We start from the raw sequence: 24,907 nt of genomic DNA, 5'->3' as shown, positions 1-24,907 counted from the left end.
CTCTCCCTCCTCACTGGGCTCACTCTCCTCCCCGCACTGGGCTCACTCTCCTCCTTACTGGGCTCACTCCCCTCCCCACACTGGGCTCACTCCCCTCCCCACACTGGGCTCACTCTCCTCCTCACACTGAGCTCACTCCCCTCCCCACACGGGGCTCACTCTCCTTCTCACTGGGCTCACTCTCCCTCCTCACTGGGCTCACTCTACTCCTCACTAGGCTCTCTCTCCCCCCTCACTGGGCTCACTCTCCCTCCTCACTGGGCTCTCTCTCCCTCCTCACTGGGCTCTCTCTCCCTCCTCACTGGGCTCACTCTCCCTCCTCACTGGGCTCACTCTCCCTCCACACTGGCCTCTCTATCCTCCTCACTTGGCTCATCCTCATTCTCCCACGCTCTGTCACTGTCCCCTTGCACTGGCTCTATCACTCCACAGCAGGTGAGTAGATTAAAGTAAGAAAAAAAGCTGCGAAGGAAGGAAAAAATATATGTTTGCTGAGTGATGAGTTTCAGACTACGTGACAATGAGTTATCAATTAAAGAGTTTCTTACTTGTTAACCACCTTATTAATGATACAACTCATACCATAATATATTGCTTCCTGTTTAACACACACACCACACAATCTGGGCAAGAATCCTCAAGATGGAAGTCAGAGACGGACATGTTATCATGTATTCTTCCACACATAGGCATTTGGGAGGAGGAATTATTTGAAAATCATTACTTCTTTTGTTTCTTGTTAAACATGGAGTTCTCCTGGAGCCATTTGTGGTAATATCAATTGATTACCCCAAATCCCTGACATGTTTATCTGCCTTTATTGTCACTTGAGCCAAGTCCTAGTCCCCCACCCCTCCACAGCTCCCAGCTCAACAACATCTCCAATGTATCACGCTGCTCCCTTAGTCTTGCACCTCCTATCTCTGTAACCTCCTCCAACTCACAGCCCTCCAAGGTCTTTGCGCTCTTGAATTCTCAGTCATCCTGACTTTTCCTCACTCTGCTGTTGCTGGCCAAGCTTCCAGCTGCCTAAGCTTTGAGAGTTTGCACCCTGAGCCTCCTCCCCTCACTGTTCCTTGACGCTGATTCTTAAAACCCATGACTGAGCAAAACAACTTGTGAAGGATCTTGAAATATTTTCCCACATTAGAGGCACTATGTGAATGTAAGATGTTGCTGTAGTGCAAATAGACTGTTAGCAATCTTTCTAGAAGCTACAAAAGCAACTAGCTATGTACTGAATGATTACTGCGACTAAGATGTTTTTGCTGTATGAATCACATTATGGTACAGAGCTCATCTGAGGATTGGAACATTGGATAGGCTCTGTCTATTAAGTTTTCTTTGACACCAATTACCTTTATTCATTGAAGAGCCGTTCCATTATGGAAACAACTCATCAAACATCAGCAATTCCTTGTTATGTCTCAACTTTCCACCAGAATGGTCCCCATGGTTAGAAAGTGGTTTCAACAGTAATTTCTCCAGAGTTGTTTATAGGTCATGTCAGTGACTTTGCTGTAATTAGAATTGGTGGTAAATTAACAATGCATTTATTGCGCTGTGTGCTGCTCATCTTTGTTGATTCCATCGGAAGGCTAATTAAAGCTGGTTTAATTGCATTTTTCACAAGGGGCGGTTGACTCCAGACTAATTAACTTGCCATTTTCTTCAAGTATGAGCACGTTAATCCTGGAGACTATCAAAGTTGAAAGAACTACATGCCCAGTCAAAGCTTCAGCGACAGCATTGAAACTGTTCAGTGTTAATTACCAGGAGTCACCATGCCTATATTGTGATAAAAACAGAAAGTGCTTCAGAAGATGTCATTAGACTCTCTTTCTCTCTCCAAAGCAGCGGCCAGACCTGCTGAGTTTCTCCAGCATTTTCTGTTTTCGTTTTGTATTTCTAGCATGCGCAGTATTATAATTTTATTTGTGTTATTTGCCCACCTTGGAGTCAAAAGATTTTAGTTTCAAGTCCCACTCATGGATTTGAGTGCAATAGTTGAGGCTGACAATCCACTGCCATGCTGAGGGGGTGCTGCACAGTTAGCAGTGCTACCTTTTGGAGGAGATACCAAAAGAGGCCATTGCATGGGCCCATGTTAAAGATCTCAGGGCACTATTTTGAAGAATAGCAGTAAGTGTCCTGGCCAATATTTATCCCACAATCAGCATCCCAAAAGCACACTATCTGATTATTAACAGATGGCTATTTGTGTGTACAAAACCAGCTGTCCCCTTTCCTGCCTGAAATATCGAGTAACACTTGCTGACTGGAAAGCACCTTGATCTATCCAGTGGTCATGAAGGATGCTACAAACATTCAGATATTTCTTCCATTGGAAACTTGCACGTTGGCATTCTGGAATAAAAGATTCACAGCTACTTAGCCATTTCCAAGAGCTTTATCTGCAGTGCATTGGTTGAAATGCAGTTCTTGGTGTATTCCATGGGGTTGATCAAGTGAGGATTGATCACAGTGGGAGAAAACAAGGAGTAAAAGCAAGCTGTATCCTCCTCAGACCAGCTTCACCATTCCATTAAGTCATAGCTTTACCAGGATGCTGCCTGGATTGGAGGGTGTGAGCTATAAGGAGAGGCTAGAAAAAGTTGGGTTGTTTTCTCTGGAGCGACAGAGACTGAGGGGAGACTTGATTGAAGTCTGTATAATTATGAGATGCATAGATAGGGTTGATGGTCAGGATCTTTTTCCCAGAGTTGAAATGTTTAAGAATAGGGGGCATGCATTTAAGGGGAGATGGGGATAGTTTAAAGGAGATGTGAGGGGCAAGTTTTTTACACAGAGAGTGGTAGGAGTCAGGAATCTTGCTGCCAGGGATGGTGGTGGAGGCCAATATGATAGGGGCGTTTAAGGGACTTTTAGATAAGCACATGAATATGTGAGAAATGGAGGGATATGGACCAAGGGCAGTCAGAAGGGATTAGTTTAATTTGAAGTCATGTTTGGCACAACATCATGGGGCTATTCCTGTGCTGTACTGCTCTATGTTCCATGTAATAGCTGAACAATTTTAATGACCCTTTCTTTCCTTCCCAACCGCCATTTCCCTTGCTTCACTTAGAACCCTAGAATCCATCGATCTCAACCTTAAATATTGAACCACTGAGCATCCACAACACTCAGGGGTAGAGAATTCCAATGTTTAGCAACTATTTCTCTTCTTCCTCTCAGTCCTAAATGACCTTATTCTTCGACTGTGCCCCCTGGTTCTACATTGTTCAGTCAGGAAAAACAATCACTCAGTATGTACTTGGTCAAGACCTCTTAAGAATTTTATACTTTCCAATGCAGTCACCTCTCGCTGTTTTAAATTCCATCGAGATCATCGGAATCATTAATCTGCTCCAGATAAAGCCATGGTTTATCAAAAGGATAATGGGCATTCTAATGATGCAGCACTCTCTAAATATTTACAGTGGTGTCAGTCCAGCTGATGTTGTGAAATCTTCCTCTTGCCTTTCCAAGGTGAAAGCATCCTCGTCACATTGGTGACCATATACTTTCTGTTCATGCATTTTATTTGTTCATGGGACATGTTAGCAAGGCCAGCATTTATTTTTTTAACTAAAAATGTAGTTGAGACAAAGAAAATTGTTAAAGTGCATTGCATAACTTAAAAACCACTAAAAGGAGTTATCGAGTCCCTGGAGATGTACAGTATGGATACAGACGCTTCCCTCCAACTCCTCCATGCTGACCAGATATCCTAAGTTAATCTAGTCCCATTTGCCAACGCTTGGTCCATATCCCTCTAAACCCTTCCTGGTCATATACCCATCCAGATGCCTTTTAAATGTTGTAATTGTACCAGCCTCCACTACTTCCTGTGTTAGAGACATATAAACCGCAGATGCTGGAATCCAAGGTATACAGACAGGAGGCTGGAAGAACACAGCAAGCCAGGCAGCATCAGGAGGTGGAAACATCGATGTTTTGGGTGTGTAGCCCTACTTCAGGACTGGGGGGTGGGTGCAAGGGGACCTGCAGATAAATTGGGCTAGCAGGGGCAGGGTGGTGAGGTGGGGAAAGGTGAACCACTTCTTCTGGCAGCTCATTCCATACACGTACCACCCTCTGCAGGAAAAAGTTGCCCCATAGTTCACATTTATATCTTTATATCCCTCTCAACCTAAACCTGTGCCCTCTAGTTTGGACTCCCCTACCCCAGGGACAAAACCTCATCGATTCACTCTATCCATGCTCTTCATGATTTTATAAGCCTTCATAAGGTCGCCCCTCAGCCTCCGATGCTCCAGGGAAAACAGCCTATTCAGCCTCTCCCTATAGCTCAGATCCTCCAACCCTGACAATGTGCTTGTAAATCTGAAGTTTTTTCATCTTGCAAAACTAGGATGCAAGAAACAGACCTAAAACAGAGACTTGCATTTATATAGCACCTTCACCATCTCAGAATATCTGAAAGCCTTTTAACAGCCAACGAAGTACCATTGAGTCAAAGAATCAGAGTCATCCAGCAAGGAAACAGACCGTACAGCCCAAATTGTTCATATCGACCAAGTTTCACAAATGAAACTAGTCCCATTTGCCTCCATATGTCCATATCCCTTTAAACCTTTCCTATTCAGGTACCTGTCCAAATGTATTTTAAGTGTTCTAACTGTACCTGCATCTACCACCTCCTCTGGCAGGCAAAAGTGAGGACTGCAGATGCTGGAGATTAGAGTCAAGATTAGAGTGGTGCTGGAAAAGCACAGCAGGTCAGGCAGCATCTGAGGAGCAGGAAAATCAACGTTTCATCAATTTTCCTGCTTCTTGGATGCTTCCTGACCTGCTGTGCATTTCCAACACCACTCTAATCTCTACTTCCTCTGTCAGTTCATTCCACAGACGAACCATCCTCTATGTGAAAATGTTGCCCCTCAGGTTCCTTTTAAATCTTTGTCCTCTCACTTTAAAAACATGACCTCTAAATTTGAACTCCCCCATCCCAGGGGAAAAGACCTTTGCTATATACCCTATCCATGCCCCTCATGATTTTATAAACCTCTATAAGGTCACCCCTCAGCATCCTACGCTCCAGTGAAAACACCCCAGCTTATTCAGCTCTCCTTATAACCTGGTAACATCCTTGCAAACCTTTTTGTGAACCCTCTCCAATTTAGTAATATCCGACCTGTGGCAGGGAGAGCAGAACCTTTTGAAATGTAGGCATTGTTGTAATCTCCAAACTATGGGAGCAGGTTTGATATAGCAAGGTTGTTGAAAGAATGAATATTTGGTCATGGGCCTTAGAGCAGTTTATAAAATCGTGAGGGGCATGGATAAGGTGAAGAGTGAAGATTGTTCCCCCAGGGTAAGTGAGTCCAAAACTAGAGGGGCTAGGTATAAGGTGAGAGGGGAAAGATTTAAAAGGGACAACTTTTCCGCACAGAGGGAGATGCGTGTATGCAATTAATTGCCAGGGCAAATAGTGGAGGCTGGTACAATTACAACATTTAAAAGGCATCTATGAATAGGAAGGATTTAGAGGAATATGGACCAAATGCTGGTAAATGGGGCTAGATTAATTTAGGATACTGATCGGCATGGACAAGTTGGATAGAAGGATATATTTACATGCTGTCCATCTCTATGCCAGGGAGAACATTCTCCTGCCTTCCTTTGATATAATATCGTGGAATCGATTATGTGTGCTGGAGAGGGTTTAATATTATGTCCAAAAGGGTAGCACCCTCCTAATAGTGCAGCAATCCCTTAGCACAGTCCTGAGTGTCTACGTGTTCACGAATGGTAGCCACACCTCACTGATTCTGAGGCGAGAGTTCTACCCACTGAGCCACAGCTGATATAAAAGGCAGAAGTTACAAAGTGAAATCTAATACAATCAAAATCTTTTGACACTCCCACCCCCACCCCCACTAAGCTACCACACACTTCTCCAAGAATTCCATCAACCAATGCTGGCCTCAAATTATTCTTCCTGTAAAATGTTGCACATGTTAATTTGTTTGCATGACATTGTCTAACTGAAATGTAATTTAATTTTGAATACCTTAGTTAAAGTAGATTGTAATGATTGTTATTTAATGCATCATTTTCAGTAATTTGTTTCTCCTCTGAGGCCTGTATTAGCATTTATTCACTCAGTCACCAGAATGACATGATCAGCTCCTTCAATTAATTTACTGAATATTATTATAGAATGACCCACAGGAGTAGGAAAAACATTTCAATAATGATTGGAAACCACTCCTGAAGACTTGAGATAGTAAAAATATCTATTTTTATTCCCAATGGTAATAGTTGCACACATCAAACAGTGACAACACCTCTCCAATGCTTTTTCTATCTTATCATGAAGACTGTTTCAAAGTGGCCTTCGTGGTGCACATTCTGTGTTTGGACACCAGCTCTGGATTTGGAACTGAGGGCTTGTCTATCGGGCATGATCTCCCCATTTGCCATCTCAGGTGAATCTGTAAAGGAAAGCACTGTTTTGAGGACGAACAAGGGTAGCATTTGGAATGTAAATTCAATTAATCATTCAGCAAAGTAAAACAAAAAAGTGATCTTAGTATTGGTGATCGTGAAACTATCACCAGTTATTAGAAAAATCCATCTGGTTCTCTAATGTCCATTTATATTATTCACTGATGGGACATGGGTTTCGCTGGCTGGGCCGACATTTGTTACCTGTCCCTAGTTGCCCCTTGAGAGCTGCCTTCTTGAACCGCTGCAGTGCACATGCTATAGGTTGACTCATGATGCCATTAGGGAGGGAATTCCAGGATTTTGACCCAGCAACAGTGAAGGAATGGTGATATCTTTCCAAGTCAGGGTGGTGAGTGGCTTGGAGGGGAATTTGCAGGGGATGGTGTTCCCATGTATCAACTGCCCATGTCCTTCTAGATGGAAGTGGTCAAGTGTTTGGGAGGTGCTGTCTGAAGATCTATGGTGAATTTCTACAATGCATCTTGTGGATCATAGCAGTGATATGTACTGAGTGTCAGTGAATGAGGGAGTGGATGCTTGTGGATGTGGTGCCAATCAAGTGAGATGCTTCATCCTTCAGGGAAGAAAATCTTCCATTCTTAACCTGGTCTGGCCTAACAGACTCAACAGCAATGTGGTTGGCCGTTAATGGTCTTCTGAAATTGCCCAATAGTTCAAATGCAATTAGGGATGGACAGCAAACATTGGCCTTGCAGGAATAATGTAAAAGTAACCCCTGATATCCTGGATAACAGCTGTTCTTCAATGAATGTCACAGAAACAGCTGATTTGAGCCATTATCATTTTACTGAGTGGGGGCCACAGCAATGATAATCCTTCAGGTGCATTTCCTCGGCTGTCTGTTGATGTTGGAATGTGCTGAGTTTGGAAGGGGCTCATAAATGCACATTTCCTTTTCGTGTTGGAGGTTTGAGATTTTCAGGAACACCTAAACCAATTACTACCCTCTAGCAGATTGAATGCTTAGCCCTCCAGTGCCGTTCTGAAATGGTTGAAATGGTGATGTGATGAGATTATTTGCATGGAGGAGAAAGTGAGGACTGCAGATGCTGGAGATCAAAGTCGAGAGTGCGGTGCTGGAAAAGCACAGCAGGTCAGGCAGTATCCGAGGAGCAGGAGAATCGATGCTTCGGGTATAAGCCCTTCATCAGGAATGAGGCTTGTGGGCCAGGGGCTGAGAGATAAACGGGAGGAGGGTGTGGCTGGGGGGAAGGTAGCTGGGAATGCGATAGGTAGATAAAGGTGGGGGAGAAGGTGATAGGTTGGAGAGGAGGGTGGAGTGGATAAATGGGAAAGATGATGGACAGGTCAAGAGGGTGGTACCAAGTTGGAGCCTTGGAACTGGGATAAGGTGGGGGAAGGGGAAATGAGGAAACTGGTGAAATCCACATTAATCCCAACTTAATATGACATTAATATTAATGGGAGAGTGGGGTAAGGGGCAACAGGAGCTAAATTATTGGTTATCTGTTTGTGCAGGGGTCTCTTTGAGAGTACACAATTCCAGAAAATGACCACATGCTGCATGTAATATCTTTACACTTCTAAATTTCCTGTAATCACAGCACCAATACCCTAGATATGCCATTATCCAGCTGTAATTTCTAGACACATGCAGATCCAAATACCTTGGCCCGGGATCATGATCTGGGACACGAGGGAGTGAACGAGGTGCATTGTTGGCTGGAAGTGACAGTGGCAAATTTGGGAGCAAGGGATGTCACAACTCCACGTGATGAGTTGTGGAGGTCACAGAGAGAAAAGTCTACTTGGAGCCTTGGGCTGGGCCAGCCAAGTTGGGAGCTGCTTCCGAAACTCTGTTAATGGCTTGGTGGGTGGACTAGTTCCCTGCAGGGTTTGGAGATGCTGTAAGAACTGCCATATAGCCCCAGTCACCACTTGCCACTTCACTGGAAGTTATATTACATTCTAGGTGCTACAAAAATGCAGGATGTTAATTTTGAGTCACAACGGAGCTGAACGTTCGGGCTTGCGTTCAGCAACTTAGCCATCATCCTTGTTTACCAGAGCTTGTAGGATTTGGGAATAGCAAGTATTTTGCAGCAGTAATATCCATTGCTGAGTTGCGGAACCTCTTGTCATTTATCTGGGTTAAGTGGCTCATTAACTGTGTGAGGAGCGTTAAAGGATCATTAGTGCAGGAGGATTACAGTTTGTTGTGTGTATGTCTTTTCTTGTGTCCACAGATGAAATAGCGTTCACTGGAAGTATATATTTAACAGCTTGCCATCCTGTGAGTGGGCTGTAACAACGATGAAAAGACAACATTTCAAACCGTTTATCTGTGAAACCGGTCGGAGGAGGAGCTGAGCTCAAACCTGGTTGAATGGGGTGGGCTTGGACACACATTGGGGAGGGGGCTGGTTAAACATGCAAACACTCCAAATGCATTGACATTGTGGCACTAACTCACAGACCTCTGAGTCCTCCTGCGGCTAGAAAAGGTGAGGGGGGGTGGGGGTGGGTGCAAACCTAACCTGGTCTCTGACATGGCATTTTAAGTGTGTCAAAAAGGCAAGGATAGTATGCCATAGTGACCCAGCGTCCCAGGCTAACTCACTGGCAACGCAGGTTCAAATCCTGCCTGGAGCACTGGGAGAATTTGAACTAAAGCTGAATGTAAAACTGGCCTCAGTGATGGTGACCATGGCAACTGTCATCAATTGTTGCAAAAATATAAACCTGATTTACTAATTTAGGAAGTGGATTCATCAATAGCTGGCAGGGTGGCTCAGTGGTTAATACTGCTACCTCACAGCACCAGGGTCCCAGGTTTGATTCCAGCCTCGGGTACCTGTCTATGTGGAGTTTGCATATTCTCCCTGTGTCTGCGTGGGTTTCCTCTGGGTGCTGCAGTTTCTGCCCACAGTCCAATGATGTGCAGGTTAGGTGGATTGGCCATGGGAAATGCAGGGCGACAGGGATAGGTTAGGGTGTGGGTCTAAGTGGGATTCTGTTCGGAGGGTGCGTGTGGACACTATGATGGGCTGAATGGTCTGCTTCCACACTGTAGGGATTCTATGATCTACCTTCCCCAGTCTGACTCTCAACTGGCCTTTGAATTGACTGAGAGGTATATTCAAATTAGGGACAGCAGTTAGGGATGGAAAACAGCTAGCGGCCTTACCAGCAACTACCCATTAAGAATAACAAAAAAATGTCTTGAATTTAACTGTGAATAGGCAAGTTTCCCAGGTTTTAGGTAGTGATGACAGGTTCTGCATAATCTCAATGGACCAAGTCACTTTGTACCATGTCTTGTGGGCCAAGACAAACAGGAGCTATGGCTTACTGTTTCTGAAGCAACCCCCATCCCCATCAGCACCAAGTCAGTGGATGAGTAACATCTCCCCTCGTGTCTTTTGTACAGTTTGTGCTGATTTGCATATTTGTGAAGACAACTTTTAAAAAAAAAAAATCTGAAGTGCAAGCAGAAATTGTCACTCCATGATTCTTCTGCCTGGCTTTTTCCTCAGTTGTCTGTGTTCCATAAGCTTGTAGCCAGCCGAGAATCAGTCTTGCTAAGAAGGGGACCGTCTGTAGCCTGTCCATGCAGTCAGTTACCATTTCCAATATCCTGTAAATGACTGGCAAACTCGCATGCATATTACAAAATGCTGACATTCATAATTTTCTGCCATCTTGAAATTGAGTAAAACGCCAATAATACTGTGTTAATACTGTCACTTTTCAGCTTAATCACGGTCTCTTGGCTAAATCTTCAAGCTGAAGTACAGAGGAGGAGTAATGCACAGAGCTCACTGGAAAAACTCCCAACTCTTTGACTTCTCTTGCAGAGACCCATCTTTCATGTGTGACATCCCTCTTGGCAGCATTCTTTAATTTTGCAGATGACTTATGCTGTTTCTGCTGTAAGGGCTATTCATCAAATTGTACAATGCAAAGGGGATAATGTGTATTCAATACTGAGAGTGCAGCACAGTGTGGCAGAGAATTCTACATCTTAGTCACTATTTCTCTCCCCCTCTCCCTGTGATTTCTGATTACAGATGGGAGTGCTGTGTTCCGAGGATGCTTTAAAAGGCCTGAGAATATCTCCCTTGCCCTGCCAGCAGGCAACGTCTTGTTGAACATGTCTGTGGATAAGTGTGTGGATTTCTGCACTGAGAAGGTAACCAGGACAACATTAACCAACTTAGATATCTGTTACAAAAGAAAACCCCCAAATGGCAGCAATTTTTCATTTGTAATAATACTGTCAGTGTTCACAGCCACTGCAACTGTTAAACTGACAGTAACCTCCAGAGTTCGCATGTGTGCAGTTAAATGTGGAAATCCAGTTGTTGTTGCCAGTTGTTGCTTGCTTCATTCCCAGCATGCCTCATTGTAGTGTCATGAAAGGTAATCAATCAGAAATCACTGAACAGATGAAAGTTTCACCTTTTGCACCATTATATCTGTGAAAACTGCCCATAAGGTATTCATTGTTAAATTGTAACTCAGAATATAACAGTATACCAAATCTAAATGAGCTGTTTGGCTCTGGAAGCCTAATTTTATATTTGTGTAATTTTATGTATTGTTTCCATTAGGAGAAAAATCAATACTTTTTTTTCATATCATTTAACTTTTCATAAAAAGATTTATAATATTCAACTTCTGATGTGTGTGGCAAAATCATTTTTCTCGTTCTTTTGTAAATTGTATAAAAAGTGAAAGATAATTGATGCCATTTTACTTTCTCACACTCTGTGAGAATTTCTCAATACAATTGGCTACTGACCCTGGCCAAAGATATCACTGCTGCTGGATGACTGGAGATATTTTTAACTTGCTCCAGTTAATGTTGGGGGAGTCCACACCAGACTGGTCCCCATATCTTTACGGGCAGTTTTCTTTGACAGCCAATATAAATGGATGTGGATTGATAAATCACACTATTTTCTATATTGGTGTTGCTAACTTTGAATTCATTGGGCATGATGTTGATGTTGTGCGACAGTGTAAAATGTACAGTAATGAGTCGGCAGCTTGTTTTACTTCTCCATCAAATTTAATGAAGCATAAAATCCAACAAGCAAAAACTCTTCCATTCTCTTTAGTTGGAAAGGCTAAAACTGGGGCTTCAGTATCTACAGTGAAGAAGGGTCAAATTGATAACAGTGTAGAATGTTTAGCAAGACATCAGAGGGTAGAGGGTACCATGTTGAACTGTATCCCAGGAGTCAGTCCCTCAGAAAAGACCTTGATTTCTTGTTTCATCTGAAAGACAGCTCTTCTGACAGTGCAGCACTCCTCCTATTCAGCACTCCACAGATTTTGTGCTCAAGTTTCCAGAACCAACAACTCTCTCTCCCAGGAAACAGAACTTTCACCAACCGTTTGCTAAATTTGAACTCTGTTCTGTGATTGATCTGTAAATAAAACCCCAAAGCTTCTATTCAGGTGAGCACACTAAGTGTGTTGCCCAGTAACGCCCATGGCATCACAAGAATAAAGTAGACGTTTGAGCGAGATTTAGTGTGTGGCAGAGGAGTGTATAGGAGTGTTTTTAGAAAGTACACAAATTTGAACACATTGTTTGAGCCAATCACTATAAGTGGATGATGATAAAGTGCTTTCTGATTGACTCAAGGAGCCAATCAATTTAAGTGGACCATGCTAACTAAGCTCATTTGAAAACATGACAGATTATTTTAGTGCGAAGGGATCATTTAAAGTGTGGCCCTTGTTATAGGTCAGATTCGAGTGCATATTATAGGTCATTTAAACTCTTCAGTTCAAGTTCTGCCATAATTTTGAAACAAGTGACAGTAATTCATAAGTCAAATCTCATTACTTGATGTAATGTCAAGGGAAAAGAATCAATTTGGTGTCTTCACATAAATTCAGACAGATTTACAGGGTGCACTGTCTTTAAAGAAAGAATGGATTCAAGAGACATGTTACAGAGTCAGGTCAATGTTTACTTAAAATATAGCTGCTTATTGTGAGCCTTATTGTGGTCTTACTTCATTCCTAAAAGTAATCGGTTGCATTGTTTCAAATCCATTGGATTTTTCATCTTCACTTTGTCACGTTTCAATGGCTGACCTGCTTCAGTTACCAGACTAACTCTATCTGATCTCTCTGTCACTGACCACTCTCTCTCCCTATCTGATCACTCTCTACCTGATCACTCTCTCTATTTGAACTCTCTCTCCTTATCTGATCACTCTCTGTCTCTCTCTCTCAGATTGGCTAATATAGAATCAACGTTGGAATCTCACTTTCAAAATCTTGTCTTCATTTTAATATCCTTCTACGGCCTTACCCTCCCTTTCTCTGTAAGGTCTTCCAGCTGCACAAATGCCAAGAAACCTGCACTCTTACATTCTACAACTCATTCATCTCTTGTTTTCATTGCTCCACCATCGCCACTGAACTTTTAGCTACCAAATTCTAAGACCTGAAATTCCCTTTCTAAACTTTTCCACTTTTCAGTTTCTCTTCCTTCAAATTTTTCTTAAAACCTACTTTTTGTGGGGATTTGATGGGAGCGCGGTGGCTCAATGTTTCGCACTGCTACCTCACAGCACCAGGGACCTGGGTTTGATTCCACCCTCAGGTGACTGTGTGGAGTTTGGACATTCTCTGCTGTGTCTGCGTGGGTTTCCTCCGGATGCTTCGGTTTCCTCCCACAGTCTAAAGATGTGCAGGTTAGGTGGGTTGACCATGCTAAATTGCCCATAGTGTCCAGGGATGTGCAGGCTATGTGGATTAGCCATGGGAAATGTAGGGCTGTGGAGATAGGCTGTGGGATTGAGTCTGTGTGGGATGCCTTTCAATGGGTCAGTGCAGACTCAGTGGACCGAATGGCCTACTTCTGCACTCTAGAGATTCTATGTTTTGATTCTATGCATAGACATAGTGTTAATGTCACTGAACTAGATATCTGCAGCCCCAGACTAACATTCTGGGGGACATGGGTTTGAATCCCACCATGGAAGATGGTGACATTTGAATTTAATTTAAGAAAGCTACTCTAGTGGTGACTGTGTACATAATGCTTTAAAAACTCATCTGATTCATTAACTTCCTTTAAGGAAGGAAATCTTTTGTCCTTAAGTGGTTGGGCTTACTTGTGACAGGTTCATTCTTTATTATTCTCTGAGCGACTTTAGGTTGGCCCAGCCAGAGAAACTCATATCCCATGAACATTTATGAGAAGTCTCTTCCCTTAATACCTCCTTATGAAATTCAGTGTTAACATTTTCTAACAATTAGACCTGTGAAGCATCTTTGGCCAATATACTACGTTAAGGAAACCATGTAAAGACAAATTCTTGTTGCACTTTAGGACGAAGTTTGAAGATGATGTAATTTCTTCAGTTTCAGTAACATGGAGTTGGTTAGGTAGGGTTGCCAAATATGATTAAATCTATTCTTGGGTATTTCAGATATATCCTCCTCCCCTCACTCTAACCATTAGTCAGACAACACATCTATCCTCCTGATACAAGGCCTTCCAACACCAATTAGAAAGCAAGAAGACTCAGTTATGTTTGACTGCCCACCAAATAGTCTTTATTCTCCGTTTTTAATATTTCTATATCTGAGAGGCATTAAAAGAAAATGACCAAAAAAATACTGTTGATCTTGAGATTGATCTTTATTTGCTGGAGACTTCGGCAGAGTTGGCAACAGTATGGGAATACAATAATTCTGATTTATTGTATAAAACTGCAAAGTGATCCTCAATGAAAATATACATTGGGAATGGCTTTAGCAGATGGCTAACTCAGTATCACAAATTTTACACGATTGTCCAGAGTTAAGATAATTTATGCATGTTATTACCTGGTGACTGCCTGCTTTGCATAGACTTACTCAGAAATGTAACAATTCCCACAGATAACTCCCTCTGTTGGGCATCAATGCAACTACATAGTACAATCCACTGTGTTTCACTGTGATTGTAATAAACCATCTGGGGAGAGCACAACAAGTCAGATAGCAGCCGAGGAGCAGAAAAGTCAACATTTCAAAGAGTCATAGAGATGTACAGCATGGAAACAGACCCTTCGGTCCAACCCGTCCATGCCAACCAGATATCCCAACCCAATCTAGTCCCACCAGCCAGTACCCGGCCCATATCCCTCCAAACCCTTCCTATTCATATACCCATCCAAATGCCTCTTAAAATTGCAATTGTACCAGCCTCCACCACTTCCTCTGGCAGCTTATTCCATACACATACTACCCTCTATATGAAAAAGTTGCCCCGTAGGTCTCTTTTATATCTTTCCCCTCTCACCCGAAACCTATGCCCTCTAGTTCTGGACTTCCCCAACCAAGGAAAAGACTTTGCCTCTTTACCCTATCCATGCCCTTCATACTTTTGTAAACCTCTATAAGGTCACCCCTCAGCCTCCGACGCTCTAGGGAAAACAGACCCAGCCTGTTCAGCCTCTCCCTATGGCTCAAATCCTCCAACCCTGGCAACATTCTTGTAAATCTTTTCTGAACCCTTTCAAGTTTCACAACATCTTTCCGATAAGAAGGAGATCAGAATTGCACACAATATTCCAATAATGGCTTAACCAATGTCCTGTATAGCTGCAACATGACCTCCCAACTCCTGTACTCAATACTTTGACCAATAAAGGAAAGCATACCAAACGCCTTCTTCACTATCCTATCTACCTGCGACTCCACTTTCAATGAGCTATGAACCTGCACTCCAAGGTATCTTTGTTCAGCAACACTCCCTAGGACCTTACCATTTCAGTCCTGATGAAGGGTTTCGGCACAAAATGTTGACTTTTCTGCTCCTCGGATGCTATCTGATTTGCTGTGCTTGTCCAACTTCACATCTATTGACTCTGACTTACAGTATCTGCAGTCTTTACTGTCTCCAAATCATCTGGGGAGCTGGTTAGCGCCATTGGCTAGACATCCAGCTGTCAATGCAGTGTGATGCCAAAATTATGGGTTCAATTCATACACTGGTTGAGGTTACAATGGCTTCCAAACCTCTTCCCTTGCTTGAGGTATTGTAGCCCTCAGCTTAAACCAACATTAGTCATTTCTCTCTCTAATGAGGTGGTAGGACAATGGCAACGTTAACTGAAACCTGCTGGTAAAAATCATAGCACAGATAAATGATTGGACTCTGGTGCAAAGACAAGTGAGGCTTCCCATTGATGTGAAATGCAGTTTAATATCAATGCACCGTAGCGCTCTGTAAGTGGGAAGCTGATGGTGCTGATTCAGTTTTTTCTCCCCTTCACAAATTACCTCGAAAATGAGAAAAACATTTTTTACTGTTTTATCTTGCATTGAAAGGTGCACTCCACTCAATGGAGCATTTAAGCTTCAAAATAAATGCTTCAATTCATTCCTGACTTGTAAAGACGACAAGTTCAGAGGAGTAACTAATTGGACTGAAATGAAGAGTTTCTAAATGAAACAGCTGCATGACAGCCTGTAGGATATCAAGAATACCAATTAAGAATTGAAGAACAGAGATGAAAGGATGGAGACACTATTGTTACCAGCAAGATAGGAAATTGCTTCATTTTTCACCCTCGCGGCTAGAATGCGATTGTTTCTGAATCAGCAGGAGCAGGAATTTGTTGACACTTGTCCATTAAGTTCAGACTAGCCGTCCATACAAAGCAGATTTACTGGACTTATCCCAGGGGGTGAGGAGCTGCAGTTATACACAGAGAGGCTAAAGAAATCAGGATTGTTCTGTTTAGATTGAAAGGGGAGGTTTCATAGCAAGTGTGAATGGTTTCAGTAAGAGTAAGGACGAAGAAGAATATTTTTTCTCTGTTGAGTGTTTCCCCAATCACACAGGGCACAGATCTCAGATACAAACCAGAGAACTGATTGTTTTTGTAAGTCAGTATTACTCAGTTAAGAGCTGGAGCAACTCAAGATGATTCAACAGTCTTTCGCAAAAGGAAATTGCAAGTACATTATAATTAGATTCCCTACAGTGTGGAAACAGGCCCAACCAGTCCACCAACCCTTCTAGACCCATTTTGCTTTGACTAATGCAAGTTTCAATTTAGCATGGCCAATTCACCTGACCTGCACACCTTTAGACTGTGGGAAGGAATCCATGCAGACACAGGGAGAATATGCAAACTCCACACAGACAGTCACCCAAGGCTGAGGATTGAACCTGGGACGCTGGTGTTGTGAGGCTGCAGTGCTAACCACTGAGCTACCATGCCACCCCTTGTGGAAAAGCAACGTTTGCAGAGCTATGAAGATAGAACAAAGACACTGGGATGAATTAGCTTTCTCTTTCTAAGAGCCAGCACAGGTTTGATGCACTGAATGGCTTCCATCTGTGCTGAGGGCTTCTATAGGAGGATGCCTTCTGCTCAAAACTCAATCAAGCAGCGAATAAAGAGCTTTGGCTGATATTTAACCAGCGGTAGGGGAAGGGGTCCCACCTACCACATGGGTATGAGGGAGGCTGTGGAATGGAGACTGGGTTAGAGTAATGCTGGAAAAGCACAGCAGGTCAGGCAGCATCCAAGGAGCAGGAAAGTCAGCATTTCAGGTAAAAGCCCTTCATCAGGAATCTTTTGCCCGAAACGGGCTTTTGCCCGAAATGTTGATTTTCCTGCTCATCGGATGCTGCCTGACCCGCTGTGCTTTTCCAGCACCACACTAATCTTGACTCTAATCTCCAGCATCTGCAGTACCCACTTTTGCCCAGTGGGATGGAGACTGTGGAGCGAATCCTGCCAGTCTCCTGCACACTCTGAGTGAGAGATTGGCTCTCATTTCCCGGTACATTTTGGCAAATAGAAGGGACTCTGCAGCAACAATATTACCTCCACAAAGCCCCACATTGGCTGGGACTGCCCAACTTTTCCACTTTCTGCCATTCATAACCTCTCTGCTTTCCCTGTCTGAATTTAATGGATTACAACACACTCACTACTGGAATCTATGTGGATATTAAAGAAAGCAATGTTCCCATATATCAAACCATTCACTGTGTTAGTGTTCTGTTATCTCTCTATAATGTCAGATTACTATACATTGTCAATACATTGGCAACCAAAGCAACCATTCTGTGCCAGCTATCAATCCTTTTCTTCAATAATCTTAGATTGTAGTTTTTTTAAAATTCATTCATAAAATGTGGGCATTATTGGCTGGGGCACAGCATTTATTGCCCATCCCTAGTTGCCCATGAGAAGGTGGTAATGAGCTGCCATCTTTAACAGCTGCAGTCTATGTGCTATGGGTTGGCCCACAATGTCATTAGGGAGGGAATTCCAGGATTTTGACCGAGTGACAATGAAGGAACGGTGACTTTTTTAAGTCAAGATGGTGAGTAGCTTGGAGGGGAACTTGCAGATAGCGGTGTATCTGCTGCCTTTCTCATTCTAGATGGAAGTGGTTGTGGGTTTGAAGGTGCAGTCTAAGGATCTTTGGAGAATTTCTGTAGTGCATCTCGTAGGTGGTACACACTGCTGCTACTGAATGTCGGTGGTGAAGGAGTGGATGTTAGTGGATGTGGTGCCAATCAAGCAGGCTGTTTTGTCCAGAATGATGCCAAGCTTCTTGGGTGTTACTGGAATTTCGCCCATCCAGGCAAGTGGGGAGTATTCCTGACTTGCACCTTGTAGATGATGTTCAGGCCACTGTGTTAACGTGGTGAGTCCAGTTGAGTTTCTGGTCAGTGGTAACCCCAACGATGTTGCTAGTAGGGGATTCACTGGTGGTAACACTATTGAATATCAAGGGGCTGTGGTTAGATTGTCTTTTCTTGGAGATGGTCATAGCCTGGCATTGTGTGGTGTGAATGTTACTTGCCACTTGTCAGCTCAAGCCTGGATATTGTCCAGATCTTATTGCATTTGTACATGGACTGCTTCAGTATCTGAGGAGTTGTAAATGTTGCCAAATGTTGTCCAATCATCGGTGAACATCCCCACTTCTGACCTTATGATGGAGGGAAGGTCATTGAAGCAGCTGAAGATGGTTAGGCCAAGGACGCTACCCTGAGGAACTCCTGCAGAGATGTGACTGTGGGACTGTCTGAAGTATTTGACATCACACCAATATATTTATGTCTGCCACCATGTTTCTCCCAGGCTAGTAACAACTGCAAGTTTATGGATAAACTCTTGTCAATGATGAACTGAGAATGTCTCATTGATGAGAAGAACTTGCGTTTAAGTAGCACCTGTTGTGACCACTGGACTTCACAAAGCGCTTTGTGGAAAATGAAGTATCTCTGAGGTGTAATCACTAGTGTACAGTGGGAAACACAGCAGCTAGTTTGTGCACAGCAAGATCCCACAGGCAGCAATGTGCTGAATCACCCGATAATCTGGAGTTAGTGTTGGACGGGGACAAATGTTGACCAGGACAGCTATCCTGCTCAAATGCCAAGAGACATTTGATATCTGCATGGGGATGGGGGGAGGGGGGAGGGGTTGTCTCAGTTTTACAGGGAGGGCACCTCAGAAAGTGCAGAAATTCATCATAGTGGGACTTGTATCTCCAAATTTCTGACTCAGCCACGAGCTTGTTACTTTGAAGGGAACAATTAAAATTAAAATTCGGAAATGATTATTCACATATAAAGATGTCGATTCCTACAAGAGTTTTAAACGTCGCCTGAATTACAAGTTATTAGTCTGTCTGGTTGCTGGTTCTGGGTCTAGTCTCTGCTGTAAAATTCAAATGAAGATTTGCTTATTTATTTAATGATAGTTCCTTCTCAATCTGAAACCTACTTTTGTACAGGAATACACCCTGGCTGTGTTGGCAGGAGCAACGTGTCGCTGTGGATTTCCCACCATGCACTTCACACTCCACGAGCCCGAGGATGAACAACTGTGTGCTCAGAAATGTGCTGGGGAGGAGTATGAAAACTGTGGGAATGATCATTACTTCATTGTTTATCAAACGCAAGTACAAGGTATTCCCCACATCATTGCCTTTTGTTGCTTTCTAAATTGCCTTTTGCTCGAAAGTATAGAGCCATAGAAATGATTCAGTACAGAGGGGGGCTGTTTGGCCCATCTTGTCTATGCCGACTCAAAGACACCCAGGTGCCCTTTACGGTGCAGATCCAGGGACATTTTACAAGAGATTAGGGTCTTTGCCTCCACCATCAACTCAGCCGGCAGATTCCACAGACCCCTCACCCTCTGCGATTTATCGAAAAGAATGCACCTTCATTTGTATTACCTCACAAAGTATAGTAATGTGCAATGTAAGAAATGCAACAATTGGAGTTTCAACACAACAAGCTCCCATAATAGCCAAGTGATAATCGGTGGTTAATCTGTTTTAGTGATGGTGGTTAAAGAAACATAGAATCATACAGTACAGAAGAGGCCCTTCATCCTATAGGGTCTGTATCAGCAAAAATACACCACAACTATCCTCATCCCATGTTCCTACTCTAGGCCCACAGCCTTGATGGATAATCATTGAGGGTTGAGGGATTGCTATTGGACAAGGCAACAAGGAGATCACCCCTTCCTTGATTGGCATCATCAGATTTTTTAACCTTACCTGAGAGGGCATCACAAGGCCTCAATTTAAGCCTCCGCCAATCCAACATCTCCATCAATGCAGCTCTTCCTCAGTCCTGCACTGGAGTGTCCGATGTGATTGTGGGCCACTCCAAAGAGTGGTAACGGCTTGAACAAAAGGAGAGAGTTCTGCATTTCTGACAAGAGTTTCGGATCAGGGCTCCTTCATAAAAGCAAATCCATACTTCTGTTCTGACTATTTTTTTCAGAGCTCAGAACGATCATATAATCCATACAGTAGTCATTCAGCCTGCACAGACCCTCTAAAGAGCATCCCACCCAAATCCAGCCGGCCTGTAATGCGCTGTATTCTTCTATGTTCTATGTTCTATCAGGGCTCCTTCATAAATGCAAATCCATACTTCTGTTCTGACCATTCTTTTCAGAGCTCAGAACGATCATATAATCCATACAGTAGTCATTCAGCCTGCACAGACCCTCTAAAGAGCATCCCACCCAAATCCAGCCTCCTAATCTATCCCCACAACCCTGAATTTCCCATACCTAACCCATCTAGCCTGCCTATCCCTGAACACAATGGACAATTTCCCATGGCCAATCCACCTAACTTGCACATCTTTGGACTGTGGGAGGAAACCAGAGTACCCAGAGGAAACCCACGCAGACACGGGGAGAAGATGTAAACTCCACACAGCCAGTCGCCCGAGGCTGGAATCGAACCCAGGTACCTGCCACTGAGCCACCATGTCATTCGCCTTTGCACATTATGTCCCCTTTTTCACAACAGACAGCTGCTGTATTCTGTGTATTTTTCACACTAGGGGAGGAATATAATGTCCTCAAACCAAGACCCTCCTACTGGTTCGAGAAACCCGCTTCACTTCTGTTCTGTTCTGCCTGACCAAATCAAATGCCAGTCAGTTGCTTAACAGTCCCACTGGTGGGAATTAAATGCCCAGCTTCCACCAAGCCCCCTCCACAACACCCCCTCCCCCAACTACCCCCCCATGGCACCCACCACTGAGCCCACTCCTACAGGTTCCATTAAATTCCAATCAAGTTGTGAAAGGTCAGAGGTGAGTGTTTATCCAGTGAATTGGATGGCATGGTGACTCAGTGGTTGGCACTGCTGCCTCACAGCGCTAGGAACCCAAGTTCAACTCCATCCTTGGGCAACTGTCTGTGTGGAGTTTGCACGTTCTCCCCGTGTCTGCGTGGGTCCCTCTCTGGGTGCTCCAGTTTCCTTCCACAGTCCAAACACGTACAGGCTCTGGTGGATTGGCCGTGGGAAATTGACCCGTGTTGTCCAGGTGCATTGGCCTTGGGGAATGCAGGGTTACAGGGTGGTGGGTCTGGGTGGGATGCTCTTGATGGGCCAAATGGCCTGCTTCCATACTGTAGAGATTCTATGATTGGATGCAATGGCACCAGTGATGTTCTCCTCCCGGTGAGATTTTGTAATAAAATCAGCAAAGGAAGACAGGGTTTCTTTACAGATGCATTTACAATGTCACTTCGCAACCTGAAGAATCCTTATTCAAGACAAAGGCTAGTGCTGATGCAGTGAATTAATTATTCATTCACTGACTTCTGAGACCATAGCAACAGTGCACGGTTGATCTCGTGCACTTTGATTGTTACTGGGATTGATTACGATCCCTAAAGTGAGTGCAGTTGGCTGTTCTCAGCAATATCAGGACTGTGCAATTAGCCTCAGTGTGAGGGTGATCAAACCATTGGGTGTCCTCCCTATTCCGAACCATCATCCAGTGATCAGTGGTGCAAAGCTAGTTAGTGCCGGGTGCATTGAATTGGCCTCCCCATAATCGAATGCCCTGCTAATTCTCACAAAGGTGAGACCCTAGGCATGGAACATTAGCTAGAGGAGTAGAACAGGAGAAAAGAGATGAAGGAACAAATTAGTTGCGGGGGGAAGAATAAATCAACCTCTTATTTTCCAGTTGAAACCTGAGAGTGGGGGAGCTTGTGGCATTTCAAAGAAACTCTCCCATGATTATGTTACCTTTACTGTTTACTTACTTTGTTGAAAGTTTGGCCATGTAATTTGGGTGTTGCCCATTGATATTTATTATCCATCCCCAATTACTCTGGGGAAGGTGCCAATCAGTTGTCATCTGGAACTGCAATAGTCCTTTGGGTGCAGAGACAGCCACGATGTTTTGAGAGAGGGAGTTCTGGGATTTTGATCAAGTGACACCGAAGGACTGGTGATATGATTCTGATTCAGGGTGGCGAGTGGCTGTATTTGTAGGTTAATCATTTATAATTCATGCACCAGGACATCCAGATCCCTAACCTTTTCAAAATTTATTCACTCATGAGACATGAAGATTGCTGGTTGACCAGCAATTGTTGCCTGTCCCTAGTTGCCCTTGAGAAGATGGGTCTGAGCTGCCTTCTTGAACCGTTGCAGTCCATGTGCTGTGAGTTGACCCATGATTCTTTAGGGAGGGAATTCCAGGATTTTGACTCATCGACATTGAAGGAACGGTGATACATTTCTAAGTCAGGCTTGGAGGAGAACTTGAAGGGATAATGTTCCCATGTATCCTGCTGCATTTGTCCTTCGAGATGGAAGTGGTGTGGGTTTGGAAAATACTATGTTGCTATAGAGTACCTTGTGGGTGGTACACAGTGTTGTTAGTGTGTGTCAGTGCTGAAGGGAGTAAATAATCAAGCGGGCTGCTTTGTCCTGGATGGTGTCAAGCTTGTTGGAGCTGCACCCATCCAGGCAAGTGGGGAGTATTCCATCACACTCCTGATAACTGGCTTCTTTTTTTTATTTCATTCATGCGATGAAGGCATCTCTGGCTAGGCCAGCATTTATTGCTCATCCCTAATTGCCCGGAGTCACTTGTAAGCTAGCTGTTTCCTTCCCTAAAGGGCATTGAGAAATGGGTTTTTCTGACAATCGTGATCACTGTTAGACTCTTAATTCCAGATTTTTATGGAATTCAATTTCAAAGTGAGATTTGAACCTGGGTCCTCAGAACATTGCCTGGGTCTCTGGATTAATAGTCTAGTGATAATACCACTAGGCCATTGTTGTTGTTGACAAATATTGATTTGATTTGTTTTATTACAGTCATGTGTGCCGAGGTACAGTGAAAAGTCTTATGTACTTTATAGGTAGATCTTGCTATACGTGTGCATCAGGGTAACAGAACAGAGTGCAGGACATAGTTTTATAGCTGCTGAGAAGGTGCAGAGAGAGACCAGCATTAATATTAAAGAGTTAACATTAACGTTTTAAAGTCCAATAACAGCAGGGAAGAAGCATTGGGCCAGTTGCAATGTTTAGCGTTTCATCTGAAAGAAATCCCATTTAACTGCACGGGCGGCACGATGGCTTGGCAGTTAGCACTGCTGCCTCACAGCGCCAGGGACCCGGGTTCAATTCCAGCCTCGGGACTGTCTGTGTGGAGTTTGGACGTTCTCTTCATGTGGGTTTCCTCTGGGAGCTCTGGTTTCCTCCCACAATCCAAAAGATGTGCATGTCAGATGACTTGGTCACGCTACATTACCCATTGTGTTAGGGGGCATTAGTCAGGTGTAAATATAGGGTAGGGGAATGGGTCTGGGTGGTTGCTCTTCGGAAGGTAGGCGTGCACGTGTTGGGCCAAGTGGCCTATTTCCACTCTGTAGGGAATCTAATCTAACTGGTTGTATGATATGAATAACCAAGTTGTGTGTAATGATCTGATAAAGTGGTAGTTATAAAATGTATGATATTGAAAGCTGACGTTTCATAGAAAGAGATATAGAACGCAAAAGCCAACATTACATTACAGTGTGGAAACAGGCCCTTCGGCCCAACAAGTCCACACCGACCCGCCGAAGCGCAACCCACCCACACTCCCACATCCACCTCTTACCCAACGCTACGGCAATTCAGCATGGCCAATTCACCTGACCTGCACATCTTTGGATTGTGGAAGGAAACCGGAGCACCCGGAGGTGCAAACTCCACACAGTCAGTCGCCTGAGGCAGGAATTGAACCTGGGTTTCAGGTGCTGTGAGGCAGCAGTGCTAACCACTGTGCCACAGTGCCGCCCGCATGTTTTGCTAAACCCACCTATAAAGCAGTTCAACCCACTATTGCGATGGTCTTACAACCCTAGGAGCCTCAAACAAATGAAGAGTTGAATATTTGGGTTGTAGTGGGAGTGGGCTTGGCGGGCGGGGGTGCAGTGGAAATGCAATAAGGGGTTGGAAATAGGAGAAGTACCAGGACACATCCTTTCTCTCCTTGGCTCTGCATGAATTTGCTTCAGGAATATGGGAAAATAGGGATTTAAATCTGAACAAAACTATACTGTGTTGGTATGAGAGGCAGGAGGACTGATTGGGAAGCACAAAGATATTGCAGTAAATAGCAATCAGAATTTGTGGTGTTGTAATAAATTTGTAATTTGTAGTACTTATTCCTTTGCTTAAAGGATTTTATATACAGGTAAAGTCCAACAGCGGATATTGAAAGAATTTAAAGATGGTACGAGATAAAAGGAAGAGGTTTGTAGTGTTGATAAAAAACAAATAGACTTGCAGATTGAGCAAGTTTTTAAAAAATCGGCAAAAGGCGTAGAGAGTGATAAAGTGGAAACTGGAGATGAGAATAAACTCTGCAGCATTGACCAAGGAGAGCAGACTGAACAGTTGCAGCATTGGGGTTGGAAGAACGAAAGGCGATTTTATTGAAACTTGTAAACTTCTTTAAGGAGCTTGAGAGGATGGATATTGGAAGGGGGAAGGGCAGGGCAAGTCTGGAATGTCGGGTCACAGTCTCGGAGTATGGAGCCAGACATTTAGGACCAACATGCAAGAAAACCTCTTCAGAGGTTATAAACCCTCAAAACTCTCTACCAGAGCTAACCCC

The 24,907-nt window shown here is 43.7% G+C and overlaps 1 protein-coding gene across 4 annotated transcripts in view; it reads left to right on the top strand.

Annotated features, from left to right (window-relative positions):
- The window catches only part of wscd2 (WSC domain containing 2), a 561,402-nt gene that overhangs the window by 452,591 nt on the left and 83,904 nt on the right, over positions 1-24,907 (top strand). For all 4 annotated transcript variants that reach the window (XM_043715459.1, XM_043715457.1, XM_043715461.1 and 1 more), the window contains 2 exons: positions 10,533-10,654; positions 19,252-19,426. In XM_043715459.1, the coding sequence (XP_043571394.1) occupies positions 10,533-10,654; positions 19,252-19,426 (297 nt within the window). The remainder of the gene's footprint in view (positions 1-10,532; positions 10,655-19,251; positions 19,427-24,907) is intronic.

Source organism: Chiloscyllium plagiosum, chromosome 25 (assembly GCF_004010195.1).
Source record: "Chiloscyllium plagiosum isolate BGI_BamShark_2017 chromosome 25, ASM401019v2, whole genome shotgun sequence".
In the NCBI taxonomy this organism is placed as follows: domain Eukaryota; kingdom Metazoa; phylum Chordata; class Chondrichthyes; order Orectolobiformes; family Hemiscylliidae; genus Chiloscyllium; species Chiloscyllium plagiosum.
This window is presented reverse-complemented; position numbering and strand designations above follow the sequence as displayed.